We start from the raw sequence: 21,588 nt of genomic DNA, 5'->3' as shown, positions 1-21,588 counted from the left end.
ATGGCTTAAAGGAAGCGCTATTGACAATCTAAATAATAGTTTTGTTTGACTACGGCAGCTGGTTTAGTCCAAAAATGCGCAGTTCTTTGGCAGTCGGGTCTGTTCGAGGTCGGATCACGTTCTCACCACAAACCAACCGCTCCAGAGTTTATTTGGTGCGCACCCGAGTGCGATCGCTGCATTCACACCGGCCCAAACGAACCGCACCGAGGGGGACAACGAACTCTAGTGCGATTCAACCGAACTAAATGAGGCTGGTGTGAAAGCACCCTAAATCATGCTGATGTTTGGCGAACCTCGCATGTATCGCAGAGCTAGCACAGAGACAATTTATAAGAGACATGCCACTTCCTCAATCCTCAATAGAACCATATGGTTCTCAATAGAACCATCTATTGACCCTTGCGCACGCGTAGTAAATGTATAACCTGTGGGGGGAAAGGTGTTTTAAACCTTATTTTGGGGTAAAGTAATCAAACTTTTTCAGCGATTTTTATCATATTTTACTGCTGTTTCTATACAAGCAGTTTTTATGTCCCGATGACCAGTGAAACTGCAGTTCTGACTCTCTGCCCATTCATTTAGATAGGAGCCTGGTCTTGTTAGTCCGAAATAGCTGCCCGGAGGCGTTGCCAAGATGGCGGCCGAGTGGCATAACTTGCCTAAAAGGACTTTGGCTAGCATCAAGCATATTTCGCGTTCATCCGTCTGTGCAAGAGAATTTAACTCTTTAAGCATGCGCGATGTCCCAGATAGTATGGCAAGTGTACACGCATGAATCGGATATGGGTCACAATTGACAGAACATGTAAACAGATGGTCAAAAAAATCGGATATAGGCAACCAATCAGAATTGGGCATCAAGACCTGCAGTGTGAACGAGGCCTAAAGAATGATCCGGCTCCTCAGAGGAGATCGACAGGGTTTCTGATGCGGATGCTGATTCTCGTCTTCAAAAACGAATGTGCTGCTTGTTTTACGTTCTGCCGAGCCGTGAAGGATTGATGTAAAGGTTGTGCGTTTACTCTTGAACCCTGTCGCCTGTTAACCGAGATGTGGCCGAAACTGACCCGTTTACCTTGCGGCTTTAATTCCAGATCTTCAGGAAACTATCCCAGGAGCCAGTAGCCACAGCCATCCCATCATCAGTGACGCCCAAGCAGCTGACGCGGTTATCGTGACCCGCCAAGACCCCTGCAGACACACAACATGCACACGTCACTTACGGGCAACACACACCTGACGGGGTTCCCCACATCTTCATTCATTTCACATAAATGATGCAACTGATGTTTGGATTGTAAAACAATGTCATGCGTAAATACACTACCGGCTAAACGATTTTTAAAATGGTTTTGAAAGAGTCTCTTCTCACCAAGAAATGTAACTATATTATTTCTCAGCTCTTTATATAAAGTTTATATTAAATATATAAGTATTAAATGTATAAGTGTACAGTATCCAAATGCAGGGCAATATATACACTGGCGGTCAAAAGTTTGAAATAAATTTTTTTTTAAATGTTTTTGAAAGAAGTCTGTTCTGCTCACCAAGGCTGCGTTTATTTGATCAAAAATTCAGTAAAAATTGCGAAATTTTATTCCAATGTAAATCATCTGTTTTCTATGTGAATATATAGTAAAGTGTGATTTATTCCTGTGATCAAAGCTGAATTTTCAGCATCATTACTCCAGTCTTCAGTGTCACATGATCCTTTACAAATAATTTTAATATGATGCTCAGGATTAATTTATGATTATTATCAATGTTGAAAACAGTTGTGCTGCTTCATATTTCTGTGGAAAATATGATACATTTTTCAAAAGTCTTTGATGAATATAGTTCAGTTTCTTAAAAAATCTGAAGCAGCACAACTTTATACTGTAAGTTTAATATATTAATTTAACTTATGAATAAGACTTTCTGTTTTGATTTCAGACCTTTTCATTTGTGTAAGGGCGAATTAAGACTTTTTAATGGTTATTTAAGACTTTTTAAGGGTGAATTAAGACTTTTTAAGGGTGAATTAAGACTTTTTAAGGGTGAATTAAGACTTTTTAAGGGTGAATTAAGACTTTTTAAGGGTGAATTAAGACTTTTTAAGGGCGAATTAAGACTTTTTAAGGGCGAATTAAGACTTTTTAAGGGCGAATTAAGACTTTTTAAGGGTGAATTAAGACTTTTTAAGGGTGAATTAAGACTTTTTAATGGCGAATTAAGACTTAAGGGTGAATTAAGACTTTTTAAGGGCGAATTAAGACTTTTTAAGGGTGAATTAAGACTTTTTAAGGGCGAATTAAGACTTTTTAAGGGTGAATTAAGACTTTTTAAGGGTGAATTAAGACTTTTTAATGGCGAATTAAGACTTAAGGGTGAATTAAGACTTTTTAAGGGCGAATTAAGACTTTTTAAGGGTGAATTAAGACTTTTTAAGGGTGAATTAAGACTTTTAAAGGGTGAATTAAGACTTTTTAAGGGTGAATTAAGACTTTTTAATGGCGAATTAAGACTTTTTAAGGGTGAATTAAGACTTTTTAAGGGTGAATTAAGACTTTTTAAGGGTGAATTAAGACTTTTTAAGGCCTTCATTTGTGTAAGGCCAAATTAAGACTTTTCAAGACCTTTTTAAGACCCTAATTAGCTTCATCATCATCATAAGTAAATCTAAAGTTGTTAGTGAAATGGGTTATCCGTGCAGGCCATCTCTCACACTGACCTGCGCGGTCGGCTTTGAGAGCATCCCACACGTTGCAGTTGAAATCGTCGTAGCCGGCGAGCAGCAGGCGCCCGCTTTTGGAAAAGGCCACGGAGGTGATCCCACAGATGATGTTGTCGTGAGAATAAACCATCAGCTCCTGATCGGCACGCAGGTCAAACAGCCTGCAGGTGGCGTCGTCCGAGCCCGTGGCGAATGCATTTCCGTTGGGGAAAAACTGAGAGGAGAAAAGCAGGTTACTAACATCACGTGAAACACGTGTGTGTATTTCAGCGAGTGCACGCGGGTGCCGCTTACACAGATAGCGTTGATGTCGGACTCGTGGCCGGTGAAGGTTTGTCTGCACATGCCTTCTCTGACGTCCCACAGCTTGGCAGAGGCGTCACACGCGCCCGACACAAACAGACGGGTGTCTGGGGCCAGAGACAGTGACATCACATCACCGGTGTGACCAGCGAACGTGGTCGTCTGCTGCCCGGTCTCGATGTCCCACAGAGCACTGAAACAAGCAACACACAACACAACGCATGAACTTACACTGTTCCAGTCATTGTTATTAGTATTGTGAAATAATAATTAAATTACACCTTTCAATGCGGTTCTATATGATTTCATCTTTACAATGAAACTGAACAACAGCTGAAATGCATCACTGTAAAGCTTCTTTGAAACAATCTGTATTGTATAAAGCGCTGTATAAATAAAAGTGACTTGACTCGTAATTGCGAAACAACGTCTCATTTACTTTTTTAGTTTAGATAAAAACTAAAAATTTTAGGATATATACTAAGAATTGTGAGAAATAAAGACAGAATTGTGTCAAACTCCCGATTGCGAGATGGGGAAATCTGAATTGAGAGAAAAAAGTCTGAATTATGTTATTAACTGAATTGCGAGAAAATGACTGATTGCGGTATAAGCTCAGAATTGTCAGAAAAGTCAGAATTGAGATTGCGAGTGAAAAAAAAAAGATATATAAACTTGAAATTGCAAGACAAAAGTCAGAATTGAGAGTTATAAATTCTGGATTGTGAGGGAAAAAAGTCTAAATTGAACAAACTCGCAACTGCGAGAAAAAACAAAAAGGTCAGAATTGTGATAACTTGTGATCGTGAGAAACAAAGTCAGAAAAGCAGGTTATAATCTAAATTGCGAGGGGAAACAAATCTAAATTGTGTGTTATTAACTCGTGATTGTAAGAAACAAAGTCAGAATGACAAGATAAACAATGAACTTGAGGAAAAAAGTCTGAATTGCACGATAAACTCGCGATTTCGAGGAAAAGTCAGAATTGTGAGTTATAAAGTCGATACTGCAAGATATAAACTTGCAATTGTAAGGAACAAAAGTCAGAATTGTGAGAGGTCGCTATCACGTTTTTGTGTTTTTATGGCGGAAACGAGCTTCCAGTTTTTAAATATTTATTTCCATTTATGATTATTTGTCTTGTAATATGGCCCGTTGACAGATCTGATCCTGCAAAATAACTGAATGCTACTATAAGATTAAAAGAAGAACATCAGTTTCAACCTATAGTCTCTAATATATGTCGGCCAGTGCATATAATTCAAGTATGTGATCAGTGCCAACTCCATAGATAAACTACAGTGCTGATAAGCATGAGTGTTTCGTTCTAAAGCAGTGCCCGAACTCACCAGGTGGTGTCGCCTGAGCTGGTCACGATCTGGTTATCATCCAGAAAACGGCAGCAGGACAGATAGCCTGAGTAAAGACAGCAGTTCAACATCAGGAAGGAGAGCAGAACACGACACACACACACACACACACTAAGGGTTAAGTGGAGACACGATTGTGTGAGAACGCTTACCTGTGTGTCCAGCCAACTCACGGCTGACACGCACGTTCCCCTCGCGGGTCTTTAGGTTGTAGATGGAGCAGATGTTGTCCAAGCCTCCGCAGGCCACGTAGTTCCCAGACGGGGCATAAGCACAAGTCATCACCCACGAGGAGCGCAGAGGAATGGCGTGCACCTACACACCAACACGTCAGAGAGATTTAGCTTTCACAGGACACGTTGAATCATATGTTGACTTTACTGTAGATTCAGAACCACGAAAAGTGGATCAAAACCTTTCATCAAAGTTATACATGAATTTAGAACAACACCCGTTCTCATCTTTGAAGAACTTTTTTGATCCACTTCAATTGTTGCCTACAGTAGTTGACAGATGAGAAGATTTATGAGAATATAAAAACAGGTTTGCCGGCTCTACTTGTGTCATTGCACAATCATCACAAGAACGAAAGGAATTTAGATCGTGGTTCTAATTCCTCGAAGCAATTCTCGTTCCTTTAATGTTTCTTTTAGAAGCTACGAGTATGAAATATTTGAAGGCCATGCAAATCATTTCTGCCAAATACTGAGATCACGCCCCCATTGATAGTCGTCAATAGAAACTGAAATGGTAAAAATAAAAATCTCTGACACAATTCAGAACCTGCTGATGCGCATGTGTGTCTAAGGTTCCCATTTACAGTGTTTCTCAGAGCAGTGAGCATTGTAGCCAATCGTTGGAGTGCATGAATTGACCAAAATGTGTATCGGTTTATTATAACCATCAAAGTACAGCGGTTGGACAATGAAACTGAAACACATGGTTTTATACCACAATCATTTATTAGTATGGTGTAGGACCTCCTTTTGCAGCCGATACAGCAAAAATATTCAGATTTATAAAACCTGCACAAAATTCCCTTTATAATCCCAGTCAGAGGAAGATTGTGTGTTTGTGCGTCTCCATGAAATGACCATTTATGAGCTTACAACGCCTCATTTTACTATGCATATCCTCTATCATTTGCATATGCATATTCATCCACGTGAGACCATGTTCAACGGTACTAGACATTAGGAAAATATGAGAGATGGATGTGAGTCACATTACATTGCTAAAAATCATTTAGTAGACGATCCTTGCCTTGATTTAGAATAAATATATCAAATAGTATAAAATATATTTCAGAGAAAGTTTTTCTCAATCTTTTCCACTGGCCAAATAGTATATTTTAATTGCTTTATATTTTTAATAGAAACCGATAGGCCTTAATGTGCATTATTGATCATTATTTGCGTGTAAATATTCTGCTATTATCATGCGCTGAGCAAACATTAAAACACAGCATGCCACAGGAAAAGTGTTCAAAAGCATCACATCCACTTCAAATATGAATTTATTAGAGTATTATTTTTTTTGTAACTTCTCGGTAATGATATCATGTAATTTAAGTGCTTAACTCCATTAAGAGGCTGGGATATTTAATCTGAATATGTATATCAGATGTAAAACAGTTTAAATCCTTCTTTTATTTATTTACACTGTTATTGTGAACATGCACTGTATTTCTGATTAGGACTCATGATGAATATTACAGATGTTTTCCTTCATCAGTTCCTCAGATCTCCATCGGTGTCGCCAAACGTCTCCGTCTCCAGATGTGCGTACGCATGATCAGAGTTTACTTACAGACGCACATTCTCCAGTCACGTTTGTTTAATAAATCTACACTTCTGCGTGGGAAGTGGCGTGCGGCTCTTTCAGGGCCTGTTTTCTGAAACGCAGCGGTTATAAATGAAACCCCAGGTATTATATGACGCTGGTGGAGGGAAACGACACCCCAAATTGTCTCAATAATCCTCAGATCTGGGGACTGTGCAGGCCATGGGAGACGTTCAACTTCACTTTCATGTTCATCAAACCACTGTCACCAGTCTTGCTGTGTGTATTGGTGCATTATCATCCTGATACACGGCCCCATAAGAGCTGTTAGGTGCACATGGTCCTCCAGAATGGTTCAGTCGTCCAGTCCCTGATCCTCCGCCATGCTTCATATAGGTGTTGAGCTTCTTTAGGGGTCTCCACAGCGAAAGAGTGAAGGTGGACTCAGAGAACAATGTGTTACACATCGTCCACAGCCCAAGATTCCCTCTGTTGGCAGCAATAAAACCAACGTTTGGCATTGGCATGAGCATGAATATTCACTCTGTGGAGCTCCTGATCAGTGGAAACCGGAGAGTCGAGGTGCACATTTACTTCTGCAGTGATTTGAGAACAGGGTTTATGCAGGAATCATAGAGATGAATTTACTACCTTTTACTACCTTTTTTACTACCTCCAGAATATTTTTTACTACCAACACGACATCAAGCGGCAGCCCTTTTTTGGGGGGTGTGGGAGGGGTATGCAAAGCACCACTTACTACTTACTATAAGGTATAAGTGTGACACTGTCACACACATCATACATATTAGGTACACTAATGTTTAATTGTGATCATTACAAAAAAAAAAACATAATTGACAATGACAATATTAGTGTCGAGTTGAGTTTCAGTTGTCCTTATCTTAACCCTAGCCCTCGAGTTATCCTAACCATAACGTTAGCCCTTAGCCCTAATAAGGTGAAGAAAAACCTTGGCACTTCTTAAAAACAAATGACACTTAACAATAAACATTAAAAAAAATATATAATAAAGTGTGTCACATCACACACACTTACCCACAAACACACATTCTCACACACGCAGACTTAAGCAGTGAAATTACTATCCCAAAACAGCAATTTATTTCATCACATCTCTAAATGTGCTTCAAATATTGCACTGGTTTGCTGCTGAGATGGTGCGACGACAGCTAACCTTAAGTTGGCATGATTTGCCGTGATCTGTGTAGTGCTGCTAGCATCGCAAAACAACAAAATAGGGAGCTGCTCCCCCCTCACCCTCACCCGTTAAATATTTTCAATTAGGGATGCACCGATACCACTTTTTGCAGAACGAGACCGATACCAATACTTTCATTTGTGGTAGTCGCCGATATCGATACAGTAACCGATCCCTGAATTTTCACTGCATTTGTAATTTTTAAATGTATTAGTAGATAAACCAAAAGAATATAAATCATATTAGTTGGCTTAATTTGTTCATCAAATATATATTTCCTTTAGATATTTTCATGCTTAATTAATCCTTCTAAAAAGCATGCTTCTGTTTCTGTCACTGTTCATTCTATTACTCTATCATATTTTATCTTGCATTTAATAGCACAGCACATATTTAGAGCTGCTCAAGCAGGGCTCAGTGCTGAGATTGGGTCAGTGGTACAAATGTTTAGACACCAGTGAAATACCAGTTATTTAATCCAATTTTGATACAACAAAAACTACCAGCCCAATAAAAGTAAGCAGTCAGTAACAAAATAAGAAAAAATAATCGAATTACAAATAGGATAAATAAATACAATAGAACAAAGAAAAGCTACAAATGAAATAAACAATGTTTTTAGAGTTTTTCGGGTAGATTGGTACATACATTTGAATACAGTAATCAAATGTCAAAAAATTGCATATTCATTATTGTAAATTAAATATAGATGGATATTTTTGTAAAGTTGAAAAGGGTTGACCATTTAGTCAAGAGCAGTGAGTAATTTATTTGTCCTTTGTTTGATTAACATTAAAACACAGTAGCAGGTATATTAAAGTGCTGCCCCTTTAAGACCGAACACACATTTGAACATGGCTACGTTCACATGAGATATAACCAACTTTGTTTACTAGGATACTCGCCAAGACGGGCGTTTTTACATAATTTTGTGACGTGAAAGACAATTTTTAGTATTCGAGCGCTGAGGCGATGGTTTGCGGAGCGCGCTTTGGATGTTTGCGTTCATGGAACTTCTTGACCTGCACATGTCCAGTAATAATGTAGGGAACCATTTGTTATACATAAATCAGGTAACAGGTCATGTTTTACTTTACTTACATCTACGATTTAGTTTTCATTCAAATAACACGTGCTGAGTGAACGATCAGGAGCATTCAACAGAAGTGCGCGCGCGCGCTCTCTCTCTCTCGTCAGTTAACGTAAATAATAAGCTAGATGACTTGTTTTAATCTTCTTTGCCATTGACATCCGACTGAACTACAAACTTTCCACTGATGTCTGTTTGAAGGGATGTGCTCGAGCTCGACCAGCTCGCGCGTCTGTGCCGCTGCGCGCTCAATCCACTGCTCGCGCACCACAGCTAATGTTACTATATTGCGTTTAATATTCCACTAATAAGACACATTTACGTCATAGACAGCCTTATTTTTTGATGGAAACTCATATTGAGGTGGTGATGAAAAATTTACTACCAAGTCAAATTGCATTTATTACCTTTTACTACCTTTCAAGGGCCTTCATTTTGGTAGATTCTTTTTACTACCTTTTACTACCTTTTACTACCGCGCGGAAACCCTGGAGAAGCTCTTTTGTGTTTTTTGGACAGAATCCAGGTTAGTAACTGGACATCCTTTTCACACAGCTCCCTCTAGCGTCGACAGCGACTCCTGTTGGATGTGGTTCGTCCTATGTGGAGGTATGCCGACATTACTCCGGATACTGAGCTCTCAATACACCAAAGACTTGATGAGCCAGCGAGACGCTCACCAACAATTCTCCTCTTTTCAATTCTGATATGTCTCCCATTATGTTTTGTGGATTGCAATATTTTATGTACAGCTGTGCTTTTGCTCTGCTAATTCAACCTTTAACACTATATTGGCCAGTGTTTCAGTTTCATTGTGTTTATACAAGGGTTGGACAATGTAAATCAATCTATCTATCTATCTATCTATCTATCTATCTATCTATCTATCTATCTATCTATCTATCTATCTATCTATCTATCTATCTGTCCGTCTATCTATCTATCTATCTATCTATCTTGTGTTTATACAAGGGTTGGACAATGTAAATCAATCTATCTATATTTCTATCTATCTATCTATCTATCTATCTATCTATCTATCTATCTATCTATCTATCTATCTATCTATCTATCTATCTATCTATCTATCTATCTGTCTATCTATCTGTCTATCTATCTGTCCGTCTATCTATCTATCTGTCCATCTATCTATCTGTCCATCTATCTATCTATCTATCTATCTATCTATCTATCTATCTATCTATCTATCTATCTATCTATCTATCTATCTATCTATCTATCTATCTATATTTCTATCTATCTATCTATCTGTCTGTCCGTCTATCTATCTATCTATCTATCTATCTATCTATCTATCTATCTATCTATCTATCTATCTATCTATCTATCTATCTATCTATCTATCTATCTATATTTCTATCTATCTATCTATCTATCTGTCCATCTATCTATCTATCTATCTATCTATCTATCTATCTATCTATCTATCTATCTATCTATCTATCTGTCCGTCTATCTATCTGTCCGTCTATCCATCCATCCATCCATCTATCCTCCAAATATTTTAATAGTGTGTATAGTTTTTGCTATGTAACTGAAATTGGTAGTTCCATTATTAATTCAGTTTTTAAAGCCTCATGAAATCAGTTGAGAGAATCCAGGCTAAGAAGTTATTTAACATGTTGAGTCATTAAATGAAACCATCAGTTCACACATGGCATTGGCTTTCACTTTTACCTTGTTTGTAGTATAGCTGTCCCAGATAATAAGTTTTCCATCCTGGGAAGCACTAACAAGAAGCCTGAAAAAAACACAGAGAGAGGGTGGAAATGAAGAAACCGAGAACAATCAGCACAATGATCATCTCAACTCAGTCTGAACGCTTCTATGTGATAAGAAAAGAGTCTGATGATTATCAAATGGATATAAAACACGCCGACTGCAGATGTGTGGCATGATCTGCATGTAGAGGAAGTCCTGTTCTATGTGAACTATTATAAGATTAGAGTAGTCAAATAACCCTTCAAAAGAAAACAGCCTTCACATGATGTCCATACAATAATAATCACATTAGAAGAAAAGCACTCGCACTTCTAAAAGGATCTTGTTTTCAAGAGTCTTGAGTATAGTCCAGCAGAAAACTCACCTGTAGACATACGAGAGTTACATTTTAAAACAAAGTTTCAGGAGATTGTGTTATTGTGAATATAGTCACGGCTAAAGGCTGTGTTGTTAGGCATATGTGCATGTACACAGAAATGCCATGCATTATGTGAGAGCTTCAAATGATCTCAGACCACAGCGTGTGAAGACTAAACTCTTCTATTGTGGAGCGTCCTCATGTGTGCACCAAGAACAAACAAATATGGCGAACGCAAACTGCTCCGGATTCAATGCAACTGAAGATTTATGTAATTATAAATGTTCTTGGTAGTTACAGCTTCACACAAAGTTAAATGACACGCAGTGACACAGATGAGGAGACGAGCTGCCGCTTCTATTTCTATGAAGAATACAGCCACTGAAATACACACGGACCCTCTAAGGATTTCCTTAATGCCAAACGAAGACGCTTGTGTTTAATCAGACCGCCTTAAAAAAAAAGTGTAAGTCATATCCAGTTTCACTGTTATTTTATATTGTATGTGTTGTTTGTATTCTTTTCTTGTTAGTTGAACTTCTTGAAACTTAAGTAAATATGCGTCTCTCTGTTGCGTCAAATATGTCCGTCAAGCTTTTGTTTACATAGAACACATTTTCTGCACTGCTTTTCCATTGTTTTATGTGTGAACGGCTTGGTTATGGTTCTTCTCTGCATTGAGCATCTCTATTTCTGCAATGTTTTGAATGACCAACGCAACAGCGCCACATCAAGTGGCTTCAACTGGATAGACTAACTAAAACATTAAAACACTCTTAACTCTAACATCTCATGTGTCACTGATAAAGGCAAAGCTGTTGTGTATCCTATGAAGCGATTTTGGCTTTTCGGTGCTTCAGCGGGTGTGTCATTGTCAACGTGTGTTTTAGGACACATGAAAATCATATTGGACGTGTCGATCCGCCTTGTGGAGATCAGACACATGACTCCTCTGTACATGAACCGTCACAGCTGTACTAGCTCATGGCATCACCTTGAGTCAGTGCCCCAGTGCATGGCGTAGATCTTTGCCAAGTGTCCCCTCAGTGTCCGTCTAGTGCGCATCTGAATCCGCCCCACAGGCTCAATATTGGCTGTGATCTGCCAGAAACACATGAGAACAAAACCTAGTTCAAAAAACACCCATATGAAACTCCATCTGAACACAACATGATTTGAGACGACTATTTGTGATGGTGATTTGATGTTTAAAGAGTCCTACCTGAGAGAGGGTGGCATCCGCACATGCTTTCCGTGCATCCTTGAGAAGAAAAACACAGATAAAGCCACATTCACGAACACAAAACTTCAGACAGATGCAGAAGTAAAGATGCAAAGAAGTGTCATAACCAGGTCCCATCCAGAACGCATCAAGCCTAAAGTACGCAAGGATTTTGTTCCAATAAGCCTATGCAGAGTCACATGACTGAAATTGTCCTGAGTGACTGGTAAAAGGTCCTCTTGCCCGCGGCAGTTCGTTAAGATAAAAACGGGAGAAAAACTGGTAATGACACTGCATGTCAGTGTTTGAGCAAAAACAAACAAATGTGTGTAATGACCGTTGCTAAAGATAAATGTTACTTTGTACAATCTTCATATTACATTCCTGCAAAGATGACAGAAAATTGTCCTGTGTCAAGAAACATGAGGGCGATTGTGCTTTAGACCAGACATGGAGCGGCGATTGAGTGCGATCTGAACACACCAGTGAGGGATGGGATATTTTGCTAATCATGTCTGGTATCTTGGTCTCATCTCAGTGAGCTTTTATTATGTTTCATGCATGCACAGAAAGATGATTTTAGCATTTTCCAACATTTCAGTGTTCACTTTTGGAAAAAGCTTTAAAACGCTAGTGTGGACTAGGCTGTCAAATAAAGATTAGAATTTCGGAAATTCATCAAATTGTGTAAAAAGCCTGCACACTCGAATGCAAAAACCATGCATTCAAATTTTTGCTGTGTCATCATGATGACGTAACTTACGCTGTTTGCTTTTGTTAGCTTATCCAGTGCAGCGCGGTGCAGCTAAGTTGCCATTTTTTAAAAAAATGCCGAAAAAAGGCTTTCTGCTGATGAAAACACTCAGTTAGTGTCAAAAACAACACACTTGACCAAACCTGCACATCGGTCAGAGCTGAGCGTGTGTTTTCATCAGCTGGAAACATCGTCAACACAAAGCGCTCGGCACTCACTGCAGATCAAGCCGAGCGTCTGGTGTTTTTGACAAACTATATGTAGATGTAGTGAGTGGAAGTGGTGTGTTTCTGAAGGCCAGTTTGCCGTTGTGTGTTCATTGCGCTGTGTGTTGAATTGTGTTTTCTCAGGTCACTGATGCACAAACACAGTTTTATGCACTATTGTAACATCATTTTCCTTGCATGCACATTAAGGAAATTATCTTTTAAGAACAATTGTTTCAAAAGTTAATGCACTTTAAAAAGTGTCATTTCATTTCAATAAAAGATGTGATGCTAGATTTGATTTATATTTGCTTAATGTGCTCGCTTGCGCCCTCTTGTGGGCATAGGAGACAGTGGAGTACTTTTTTCCTCTAAAATTAAGTATTGCCTATAGAATTTGTATATAATTCGAATTTTGCTCATATTTAAGAAATTCGAATTTAACCTTTCAGCCATTTTGACAGCCCTAGCGTGGACAGAGCGTTTTCAAATGTATCCAGATTAATGTATACGTAGCCTATTATCATATTGCGATGTGTGGCAGCATGCGATATGGTAAAGAGTTGAGCATGTGTGTGTGACGTGTTTTGCATGCAGCGACTGACTCTGATCTGGTTTTTCAGCTGTTCAGCCTCCTGACGCAACTGGTCGAGTTCGCTCATTTTCTTCTGCTAGACGATGGGCTTCACTCCGTCCGCTTACTGCCGCTCGCACTGATCTGAAAAACACACAAACACCATTACTCTATTGATTGCATGTTACTAAACAATTGATTTACATGTATGTACATTGCATGGCAGTGTTAAAAGCAGACAAATTTAAAGATGCAACCTCCTGAAGTTGATGAACTGCCATCAAAACAAATTTAGGGTTTGTTAGTTAACATGAACTAACAATGACAAATACTTCTAAAGCATTTATTAAGTAAGGGATCATGTACATCCAGCCGGTTATCTCAGAATAAACCCCGACAGGGTGATCAGGTCTTCATCAGCCTTAAGTGGGTTATTCTGAGATCTCTCACACACACACACACACACACACACACACAAGAAGGGGGTTATTCTGAGATCTCACACACACACAAGAAGGGGGTTATTCTGAGATCTCACACACACACACACACACACAAGAAGGGGTTTATTCTGAGATCACACACACACACAGGTTTATTCAGAGATAACCGGCTGGATGTACATTATACTGCTTATTACACGGCTACTTCCACAAAAGTAAATAATTAAGACAAAATATTGATCTGAGTTGAAATTTTGAATATATTTTAATATTTAATTCTTTAAACGCAAAGCTTCCGAGGAGAGAGCAGTTTCAGCGGCGAGTTCAAACTAGACAGACGTTTAAGGGATACGGTATACAGTCATAAGACTTATTACACAGCATTTCAACACAAACAATTATGGAGATAAGCGATATTGATTTCAGATTCAACTTTTAAAATCTGACCTGTTTGTATCTTATAATCCAAAAAAGTGTACAAAACAATAGTCACAAAATGTCAGCAACTGCATTTGTATGAAACAAGAGAGAGCGAGTCCACGATACCGGATGGCAAAATTAAATAACTGTACACAAAATATTGATTTGACTGAGTTTTAATATTTTATTAGCTCACCAAACGCAAAAACTTCCACGAAGAAACACCGTTCCTAGTGAGCGTATAGCGCTGATGTCTTCAGTGACCCGGATGAGCCTGTGTTTCTGTGTTCAGCGGCAGAATAACTCACCGCTGGATGGCGCTATTGACCAATCAGAATCAAGCATTCCAAAGAGCCGTGTAATAGTCTTAGTTGATGCTAATTTCAATATAAAAGGTCTGTTTTTGCATGATCAAAACGTGTTCTACTGCTGTTGGTCCAGCTGTTTGGGAACACAACGCACCCGATGTGACCGGCGCACATCAAACCCGTCTGATCGCAGTGATGGAGACACCAAGCCTCATTATACACTCGTTCAACCCACAACATGCACAAGCACAGCTGACATCAGCGCTATAGTTAGAGCCCCGTTACCACTGGACACGGTGAGAAAAGACATTTCCAACACTAATGAAGGGATGCGAGCACGTCTCTTTCTCCGCCTGTGTCCTTGCCAACCCGTGAAGCCGTTGCTTAGCAACAGTGTTGTGCAGCGAGCCGGTGCTAAAGATCACCATTACTGTGTGTCTCCAACACAACCACACAACTACACAAACACTTCACCGCCCGAGCACAGATAATTGCATTACTATAGAGTGGAAATGATACGCTGCCGTTTAATTAAGACCCTATGATCGGATACACTTTCCTACAAAACCAGGGATGATATAGGTTACTGAGTGTATACTGTGATGACTATTGACAAACATTTGGATGCCGACAATGCAATGGATTTTTTTTGGAAAAGAGGTGATCTAACCTTTTCCTCACACTTTGAAGAAAACCGGCCAACCAATGAGATTCATGCTTTGGGTCACATGCCCTACTCTCGTCTCGGTTCTCTTGCATTTAATGTTGTTTGGTAAACACCATAGCGAATACGAAAATCTGAATGACTGTAGTGCAAACTCATTACAGAACGTCCTATGATTTCCATTAAAAAGGACTAATTTGACACGACTTTTTTCTTCTCCGTGACAAGCGGGTGTCAGAAACTGAAGTTGTGCACCGCAGTATTTCTGCTTTTCAGCCGAACAGACAAATTGAATGCAAAAGCCAGACTGAATTTTCATTCTGAACATTCGTGTTGGTATGAACGACTGAGCTTTGAAAAAAAAAAAAAAAACAGAAAAAAAAAAGTGTTAAACAGCTTTCTCTTTATGGCTTCAACGGCGGAGAAAAGCGTTCACGTCAACAATGTTTCAGAACGCTGATTTCAAACCTTGGAGTAAACGGTTGTCCTAAGGTCATGTTAACACATGAAAATCATGACAGAAAGTGTAAGTAGTTTAATGATCTCCTCTTGCCTCGTGGGTATGAGTGTAAAGACAGATGTTTTACTAGAGTCTCATTAAAATGTCAAACAATGCTAGAGTTGATGTGGTAATTTCCTTGAATCAGTTCAAACAGTCCATTTTCAAACTCTTGCTTCAATGCCAATATGTTCAGATATGTTGCTTTTTTTAATATTAAAATATTTAGCTAAAAATACATGTAGGTAAATATTGCTGTTTATTCCTCTATATATATATATATAGAGAGAGAGAGAGAGATATGCCGCATGAAAAACTGCAGAAAATGCCTTGATTAGATTTTCAGTTTTCTTGTATTAAACCTAATCGAACCTAATTTGTAAGACAGACATAAATTCACAGATATAAAATTACCTTCTTTTTTTTTTCAATAGGTATTACGCTTGCCCTATACCATTCGAATAATTAAAAAAGTCATAAAAATACACCCATACCTGGCAATATAAGTTCCGTACTTTCTGTATTTCACTGAAAGAAATGAATCCAAAGGTAAAAGCTTGTTGAATTATGTGGGTCAAGAGTTGGTTCGTTGGTCAGAGAGACTAGAGTAAAGTGCGAGTGGACATAGACACAGACCTCGTCCCGTTCTCAATGTCACTCCTGTAATCCAGGGACACAGTTGATTCAGCGCGTCCGCACAAATCCGGTTAACACCAAATCTGCTGATGAACTCTCCTGCTGACCCAAATCCACTGCAGACACTTTCACTCACATCTCACATCAAAGTGAACAAGAACACACACCTCTGACCAACAGTGTGAGGACACACTCCTACAGAAGGACTACAGTAGAAACATCTTGCCTTATTCAGCACAACTAGTTCTAGTCACTACAAAACGTCCATCTAAAAGCACAAAAAGCCATCCGAGGTCCCACAAAAGTACACGATTTAGCTCACGATTCCCTCGCATGGCCATTCCCTCGGGTGTGCCGTCTTATTTCTAGAGGAAAGTAAAGCCTTACCTGGACTCTGTATTCCCAGACACAGCTCCTGTGTCTCCAACGACTTTCTGTAGGGATCTACACTGGATGAACACCTTCACCTGAGCGCTAACGGCTGATTGGCCGGCTCCAGATGCGGTTTAAGCCTCACATAATCCAGCTGATAAAGTGTCACGATAATATTGCTAATACGGGGTCAGCGGCCGCATAGACAACCTGGATAACAGCTTTAGCTTCACCTCAACACTGCTCTAACACGACACGAATGTACCTTTCAATGTGCAGTACAAGTTTCACAAAAATATTCTACACACACACACAATTAAATATGACATAACCAGTAGGGCTGGGAAAAAAGAAAAAAAAAAATCGATTCACTTAGCAATCGCGATTTTTTTATTCCAGAATCGATATTAATTCAATTGCTTTATTTTTGCCCTTGCTTGTAGACGAGGTTAACCAAAGTTAGCCACTTTGGTTCCAACAGAGGATGAAATGTGTCGTGATCTATGAGTGTTGAGTGATGTAATATCCCAAGTGGACGCGTGAAAGACGTGAGACTGAACACACTGAAAGCCCTCGCTCTACTCGTATACTGAGAGAGAGAGATAAGACAGTAGAGCTGCACGATTCATCTTTAAAAGACTGATCTCGATTCAAACGCCCACGCCATCTTCCAATTTGTCTGTCTATTAAACCTTTGATAAAATCATATCGCAACATTCAAACCTGTGTTGGCGCTGACCCGGAGCGAGTCGTCTTTTCAACCTCATAGTATCATTATTTCTGTGATGCAATAGTTAAAATGATCATAGAAGTACTTGGATAAAAGTTCAAATATGAACACTGATGTCTACGATAGAGTCAAAATCAGCTTTTGATAGAAACTCTGTGCTTAAAATAACGCATTTATCGATTATATTGTTTCGCCACTAAGTGGCGACAAGTGACTGTTAAAAAATGTATTTGTTATTGAATCGTTTATTCAAGAGAATGTAGTATTGTATGTTGCTTTTGAAATAAGTCAGAAAGAAGAAGTAACAGTAGAGCAGTTTGTGAATCAGAGATTTGGATATTATGCTCAAATGTTCTAGAGAATGGCAGGCAAGAAGCACAGGTTAGCATTTTACATGTATATCAGATAGAGACGCCAGCACCTGATTGGGAAGCGCTGGGGGAACATTTTATCATAAAGTTAATTTAATCATAAAATTACTATTGTTTTGCATTAGTAAGTCCAGATACTAATAATATTAAATGTGTGTTTATTGGAAATTTAACAGTAAAGCATTGAGCTTAACTGATGAAATTAACTTATTAACAACAGTAATGTGCAAAAAAAAAAGTAATTTTAATTATTACTCTTATTAAATGTACCATTGCTCCATTATTTGGGTGCATTATGTGCATCTCAGTGCTGGTTTATGTGTGAAGCACTAAAGATGAAACAGGAAATAATAATATTAATAATAGCAAATATATGCACACACACTGACACTACTGTTCAAAAGTTTTAGATCCGTAAGATTTCTTTAAATGTTTTTTGAAAGAAGTCTCTTCTGCTCACCAAGGCTGTATTTATTTGATCAAAATGCAGTAAAAACAGTAATATTGTGAAATATTTAACAATTTAAAATAGCCGTTTTCTATGTGAATATATTGTAAACTAATTTATTCCTGTGATCAAAGCTGAATTTTCAGCATCATTACTCCAGTCTTCAGTGTCACATGATCCTTCAGAAATCACTCTAATATGATGATTTGATGCTCAAAAAAAAAATTCTGATTCTCAATCCTTTGATGAATAGAAAGTTAAAAAGAACAGGATCTAATTTGACATAGAAAGCTTTTGTAACATTATACATGTCTTTACTGTCAGTTTTGAAGAATTTAATGCATCCTTGCTGAATAAAAGTATTAATTTCTTACTAATTATTTCCAAAACTTTTGAACGGTAATGTATAAGATTACAACTACATTCTGTTAGAGGTTGCACAAACTCTTCAATTATGGGTTGCCATTTCTGTTATTTAGGGTGAATTGAGGTTTATTGGGACACTTTTTCCCCAATTGATCCCAAGTATCCCAATTAACATGAATTCCCCCCTATGAGAAACATCCACTGGAAAACACTCCAAAAGCAGGAATAACGTGCCGCTGCTCATTTGAACCACACGGGACATTTATCAGCGTGCAGAACGTAAATATAATCACAGTAATTTTCATTTTTACACTTTTTTGATGTTATTAATACAGATAAATTTACATCTGCATGCTTGCATTAGTCTTGTAATGTTTTAGCTATGAACCACGCACAGGGTTTCTTGCAGGGTTTAGTCAGTCAAATTTAAGACTTTAAGACCTTTTTATGACCATTATGATTTAAATTTATGACTACACGAATTACGAAAAATAACTTCCTTTCAAAAGTCTTTTTTTTTCATTGATTATATTAATATATCAGTCAATATCGATAAGTATCACGATAAATGACAAATCTTTATTTCTTTCAACTTTAAAGGCAGATTTTTGCTCCTAACTGAAAGTTGTAGAAACCAGAGCGTTAATTGTGGTTTTAAACTACTCTTTATTGTCAGAACATATCATGACACACACTTGCCAAACAGGTGAACATTCACAAATCTGAGGTAGAACATTCAAACATTTGTCATTTTTCCTTAACAAAATTAATATCTTTATTGGAAAATTAATTTCTTAGTTTCTGCATGTGCTAATGGGGGATATTGTTTCAAGTCTTGAAACAGGTTTGTGTTGCCTGACTTTGATGGCACGTTTCTTCATGAAATGTATGAAAAACAGTATAGCCTAAATACATTAAATACTGTAATTATATTCCATTTGTCCTTTAATACTTTGTCAACATTAATATAATACAATTCAATATGTATATCCCACATTTCATGCTGCAGTTTATATACTAGGCTAACGTTACAGTAAATCCGTGGTAAATGATGGGATTTTGTAACGTTAGACGGAAAAGCTTTCTGACTGTATCGTTGCGCACTGTGTTTCTCCTGTTCGTCAGCGCTGTTTCATCTGCCCTTAAACTGGTTTAAATCAGAGACATTAGTGTTCTTCGCTGAACTCAAGCGCTTCTCACGAGGGGATCAGAGTAAACGCGTCTGCTCTAGTGAACTCGCGCTGCCGTTTGAACTTTGAGCCGAGCGGGTAAACAGTCGTGAGGCGCGCGGTTCAAATGAGTTTCGTTCTGCTTTTGCCGCATAAACATTATCAAACATTTACCAAACTCTTGATATCATTTTATAGAGAAAAAATATAGCGCGATAATGAATGAATGAGCATATCAATTTAAGACGTGGCTAAATGTAATTTATGACCTTGTATGGAAAATCCGGACATTTTGACTTTTTATGGCCTAAAATTCTTATTAAATTTAAGACGTTTTATGACTTTTTATGACTCCGCGGAAACCCTCCACGCATGCAGAAACTAACCAACTACATAAATATCAAGGATGTAACTGCGAACCAAAGCACATGTTCCAAGAGAAAAGAAAAGCAAATATTTGCTCAGCCAGAGACTTTATTTACATGTGCAATTGCAAACATACTTCATCTAATGTTATTTTTACCAGACAGTGTGCACATTTTTCAGACAAATCAAATTTATTTTTCACAACACCCATTGTTTCAAAGAAGTTCACATATAATGCCTAGCAGTTTAGGGAAGGAAACAAGGTCTCCTTTAAACATGACAGAGCAGAGTCATCCTGGAAATGATGTTACGGTGTCCACAAAGATGAGCTGCTAAATCTGTGCGGTACAGGAGGTGAGCAGGGCATTGCTCTGCGTATATTACACACGCTGCCCTGTTTCTGTGGGGTTTAATAATGTAAGACCCCCCTCCCTCCAGACCAGCACGAGCTGCAGGCCTTTAACTCCTTCCTTTCTGAACACACCGACTCGCCGCAGCAGATAAAATCAGTCCGTCATGATCTCTGACAGTTCCTGCCGAAGCAAAGCGAGCAGCTTCAGACAGATCTCGTCAGAACTGAATCCGCTTCCTGAAGAAAGTCCAACGCACTCCTGTCTGTTCCTACTGTGACGCTTCTGAATGCAAACGTTGATTTCCCCCCTGCTTGAGGTCACATTAAACCTCTAATCTGAACATGAACTACATCAATTAGTGCTTCGAGGCTTCACAAATTAACCAGGCAGGGCTCAAACAATGCCACCATTTCAGTTGCTTTGCAAATGAAAATTACTACATGTGAATGTAAAAAGATTAGTGCTGGGCAACGATTAATCGCATCCAAAAAAGTTTGTGCGTGTAGTGTGTATAATTATTGTGTATATATAAATACACACATATGCATATCCGCCACATTCATTCTGTGGTAGTGGGCCGCCACACCAAAAATCATGACGCCCGATATAGTGTGCACTGTTCTGTGATGTAGTTAAGCCCCACTAAATGCAGAAAACATTGTAAAGCACCATAAGGTTTTTGTGCACTATATTCCGAGGTTTCTGAAGCCATTCAATAGCTTAAATGTGAGGTACTAATGAATATTTAAGTCGTTAAGCTAAAGTTAATGGAAATGTATCTCTCCTCAGTCATTCTCCATTCAGCGCGTCGCGTTCGGGTACGACAATAACACGATGAAATCACTCCAAGATCAATGTTCCTGTTTTTATACTTTATTTGTAGAAAAAGGTCTATGGATTTTCATAAAGGTACTTTATCTTGCTGGAGTATCTAAATCATGAGTCTTTCTCCCGGGTTAAATCTATACATGCAGGTGTGTATATATACAAAATAATTATACACACACACATTATGTAAACAAACTTTTATTTTGGATGCGTTTAATCGAGATTAATCGTTGCCATAGCACTAAAAAAATGTATATATATTTACACCAAAT

At 38.4% G+C, this 21,588-nt stretch overlaps 1 protein-coding gene across 3 annotated transcripts in view; it reads right to left on the bottom strand.

The window, feature by feature from the left end:
• Positions 1-21,588, bottom strand: part of gnb1a (guanine nucleotide binding protein (G protein), beta polypeptide 1a) — a 62,897-nt gene that overhangs the window by 4,671 nt on the left and 36,638 nt on the right. Inside the window, exons 1-10 of one of the 3 annotated variants that reach the window (XM_056246949.1) lie at positions 16,701-16,771; positions 13,375-13,487; positions 11,810-11,848; positions 11,582-11,688; positions 10,185-10,248; positions 4,545-4,707; positions 4,372-4,438; positions 3,014-3,215; positions 2,717-2,933; positions 1,079-1,194 (exon numbers count right to left, since the gene is read on the bottom strand). In XM_056246949.1, the coding sequence (XP_056102924.1) occupies positions 1,088-1,194; positions 2,717-2,933; positions 3,014-3,215; positions 4,372-4,438; positions 4,545-4,707; positions 10,185-10,248; positions 11,582-11,688; positions 11,810-11,848; positions 13,375-13,431 (1,023 nt within the window). In that variant the 5' untranslated portion in view covers positions 13,432-13,487; positions 16,701-16,771 and the 3' untranslated portion in view covers positions 1,079-1,087. Of the gene's footprint in view, positions 1-1,078; positions 1,195-2,716; positions 2,934-3,013; positions 3,216-4,371; positions 4,439-4,544; positions 4,708-10,184; positions 10,249-11,581; positions 11,689-11,809; positions 11,849-13,374; positions 13,488-16,171; positions 16,193-16,700; positions 16,772-21,588 lie in introns of those variants that run through there. The other 2 variants (XM_056246950.1, XM_056246948.1) reach the window with 2 other exon arrangements.

Source organism: Rhinichthys klamathensis, unplaced genomic scaffold (genome assembly GCF_029890125.1).
Source record: "Rhinichthys klamathensis goyatoka isolate OS25496 unplaced genomic scaffold, OSU_Roscu_1.1 h1tg000040l_1, whole genome shotgun sequence".
NCBI classification, from domain to species: Eukaryota; Metazoa; Chordata; class Actinopteri; order Cypriniformes; family Leuciscidae; genus Rhinichthys; species Rhinichthys klamathensis.
Note: the sequence above shows the minus strand (reverse complement) of the source record. Positions and strands in the feature narration are given on the sequence as shown.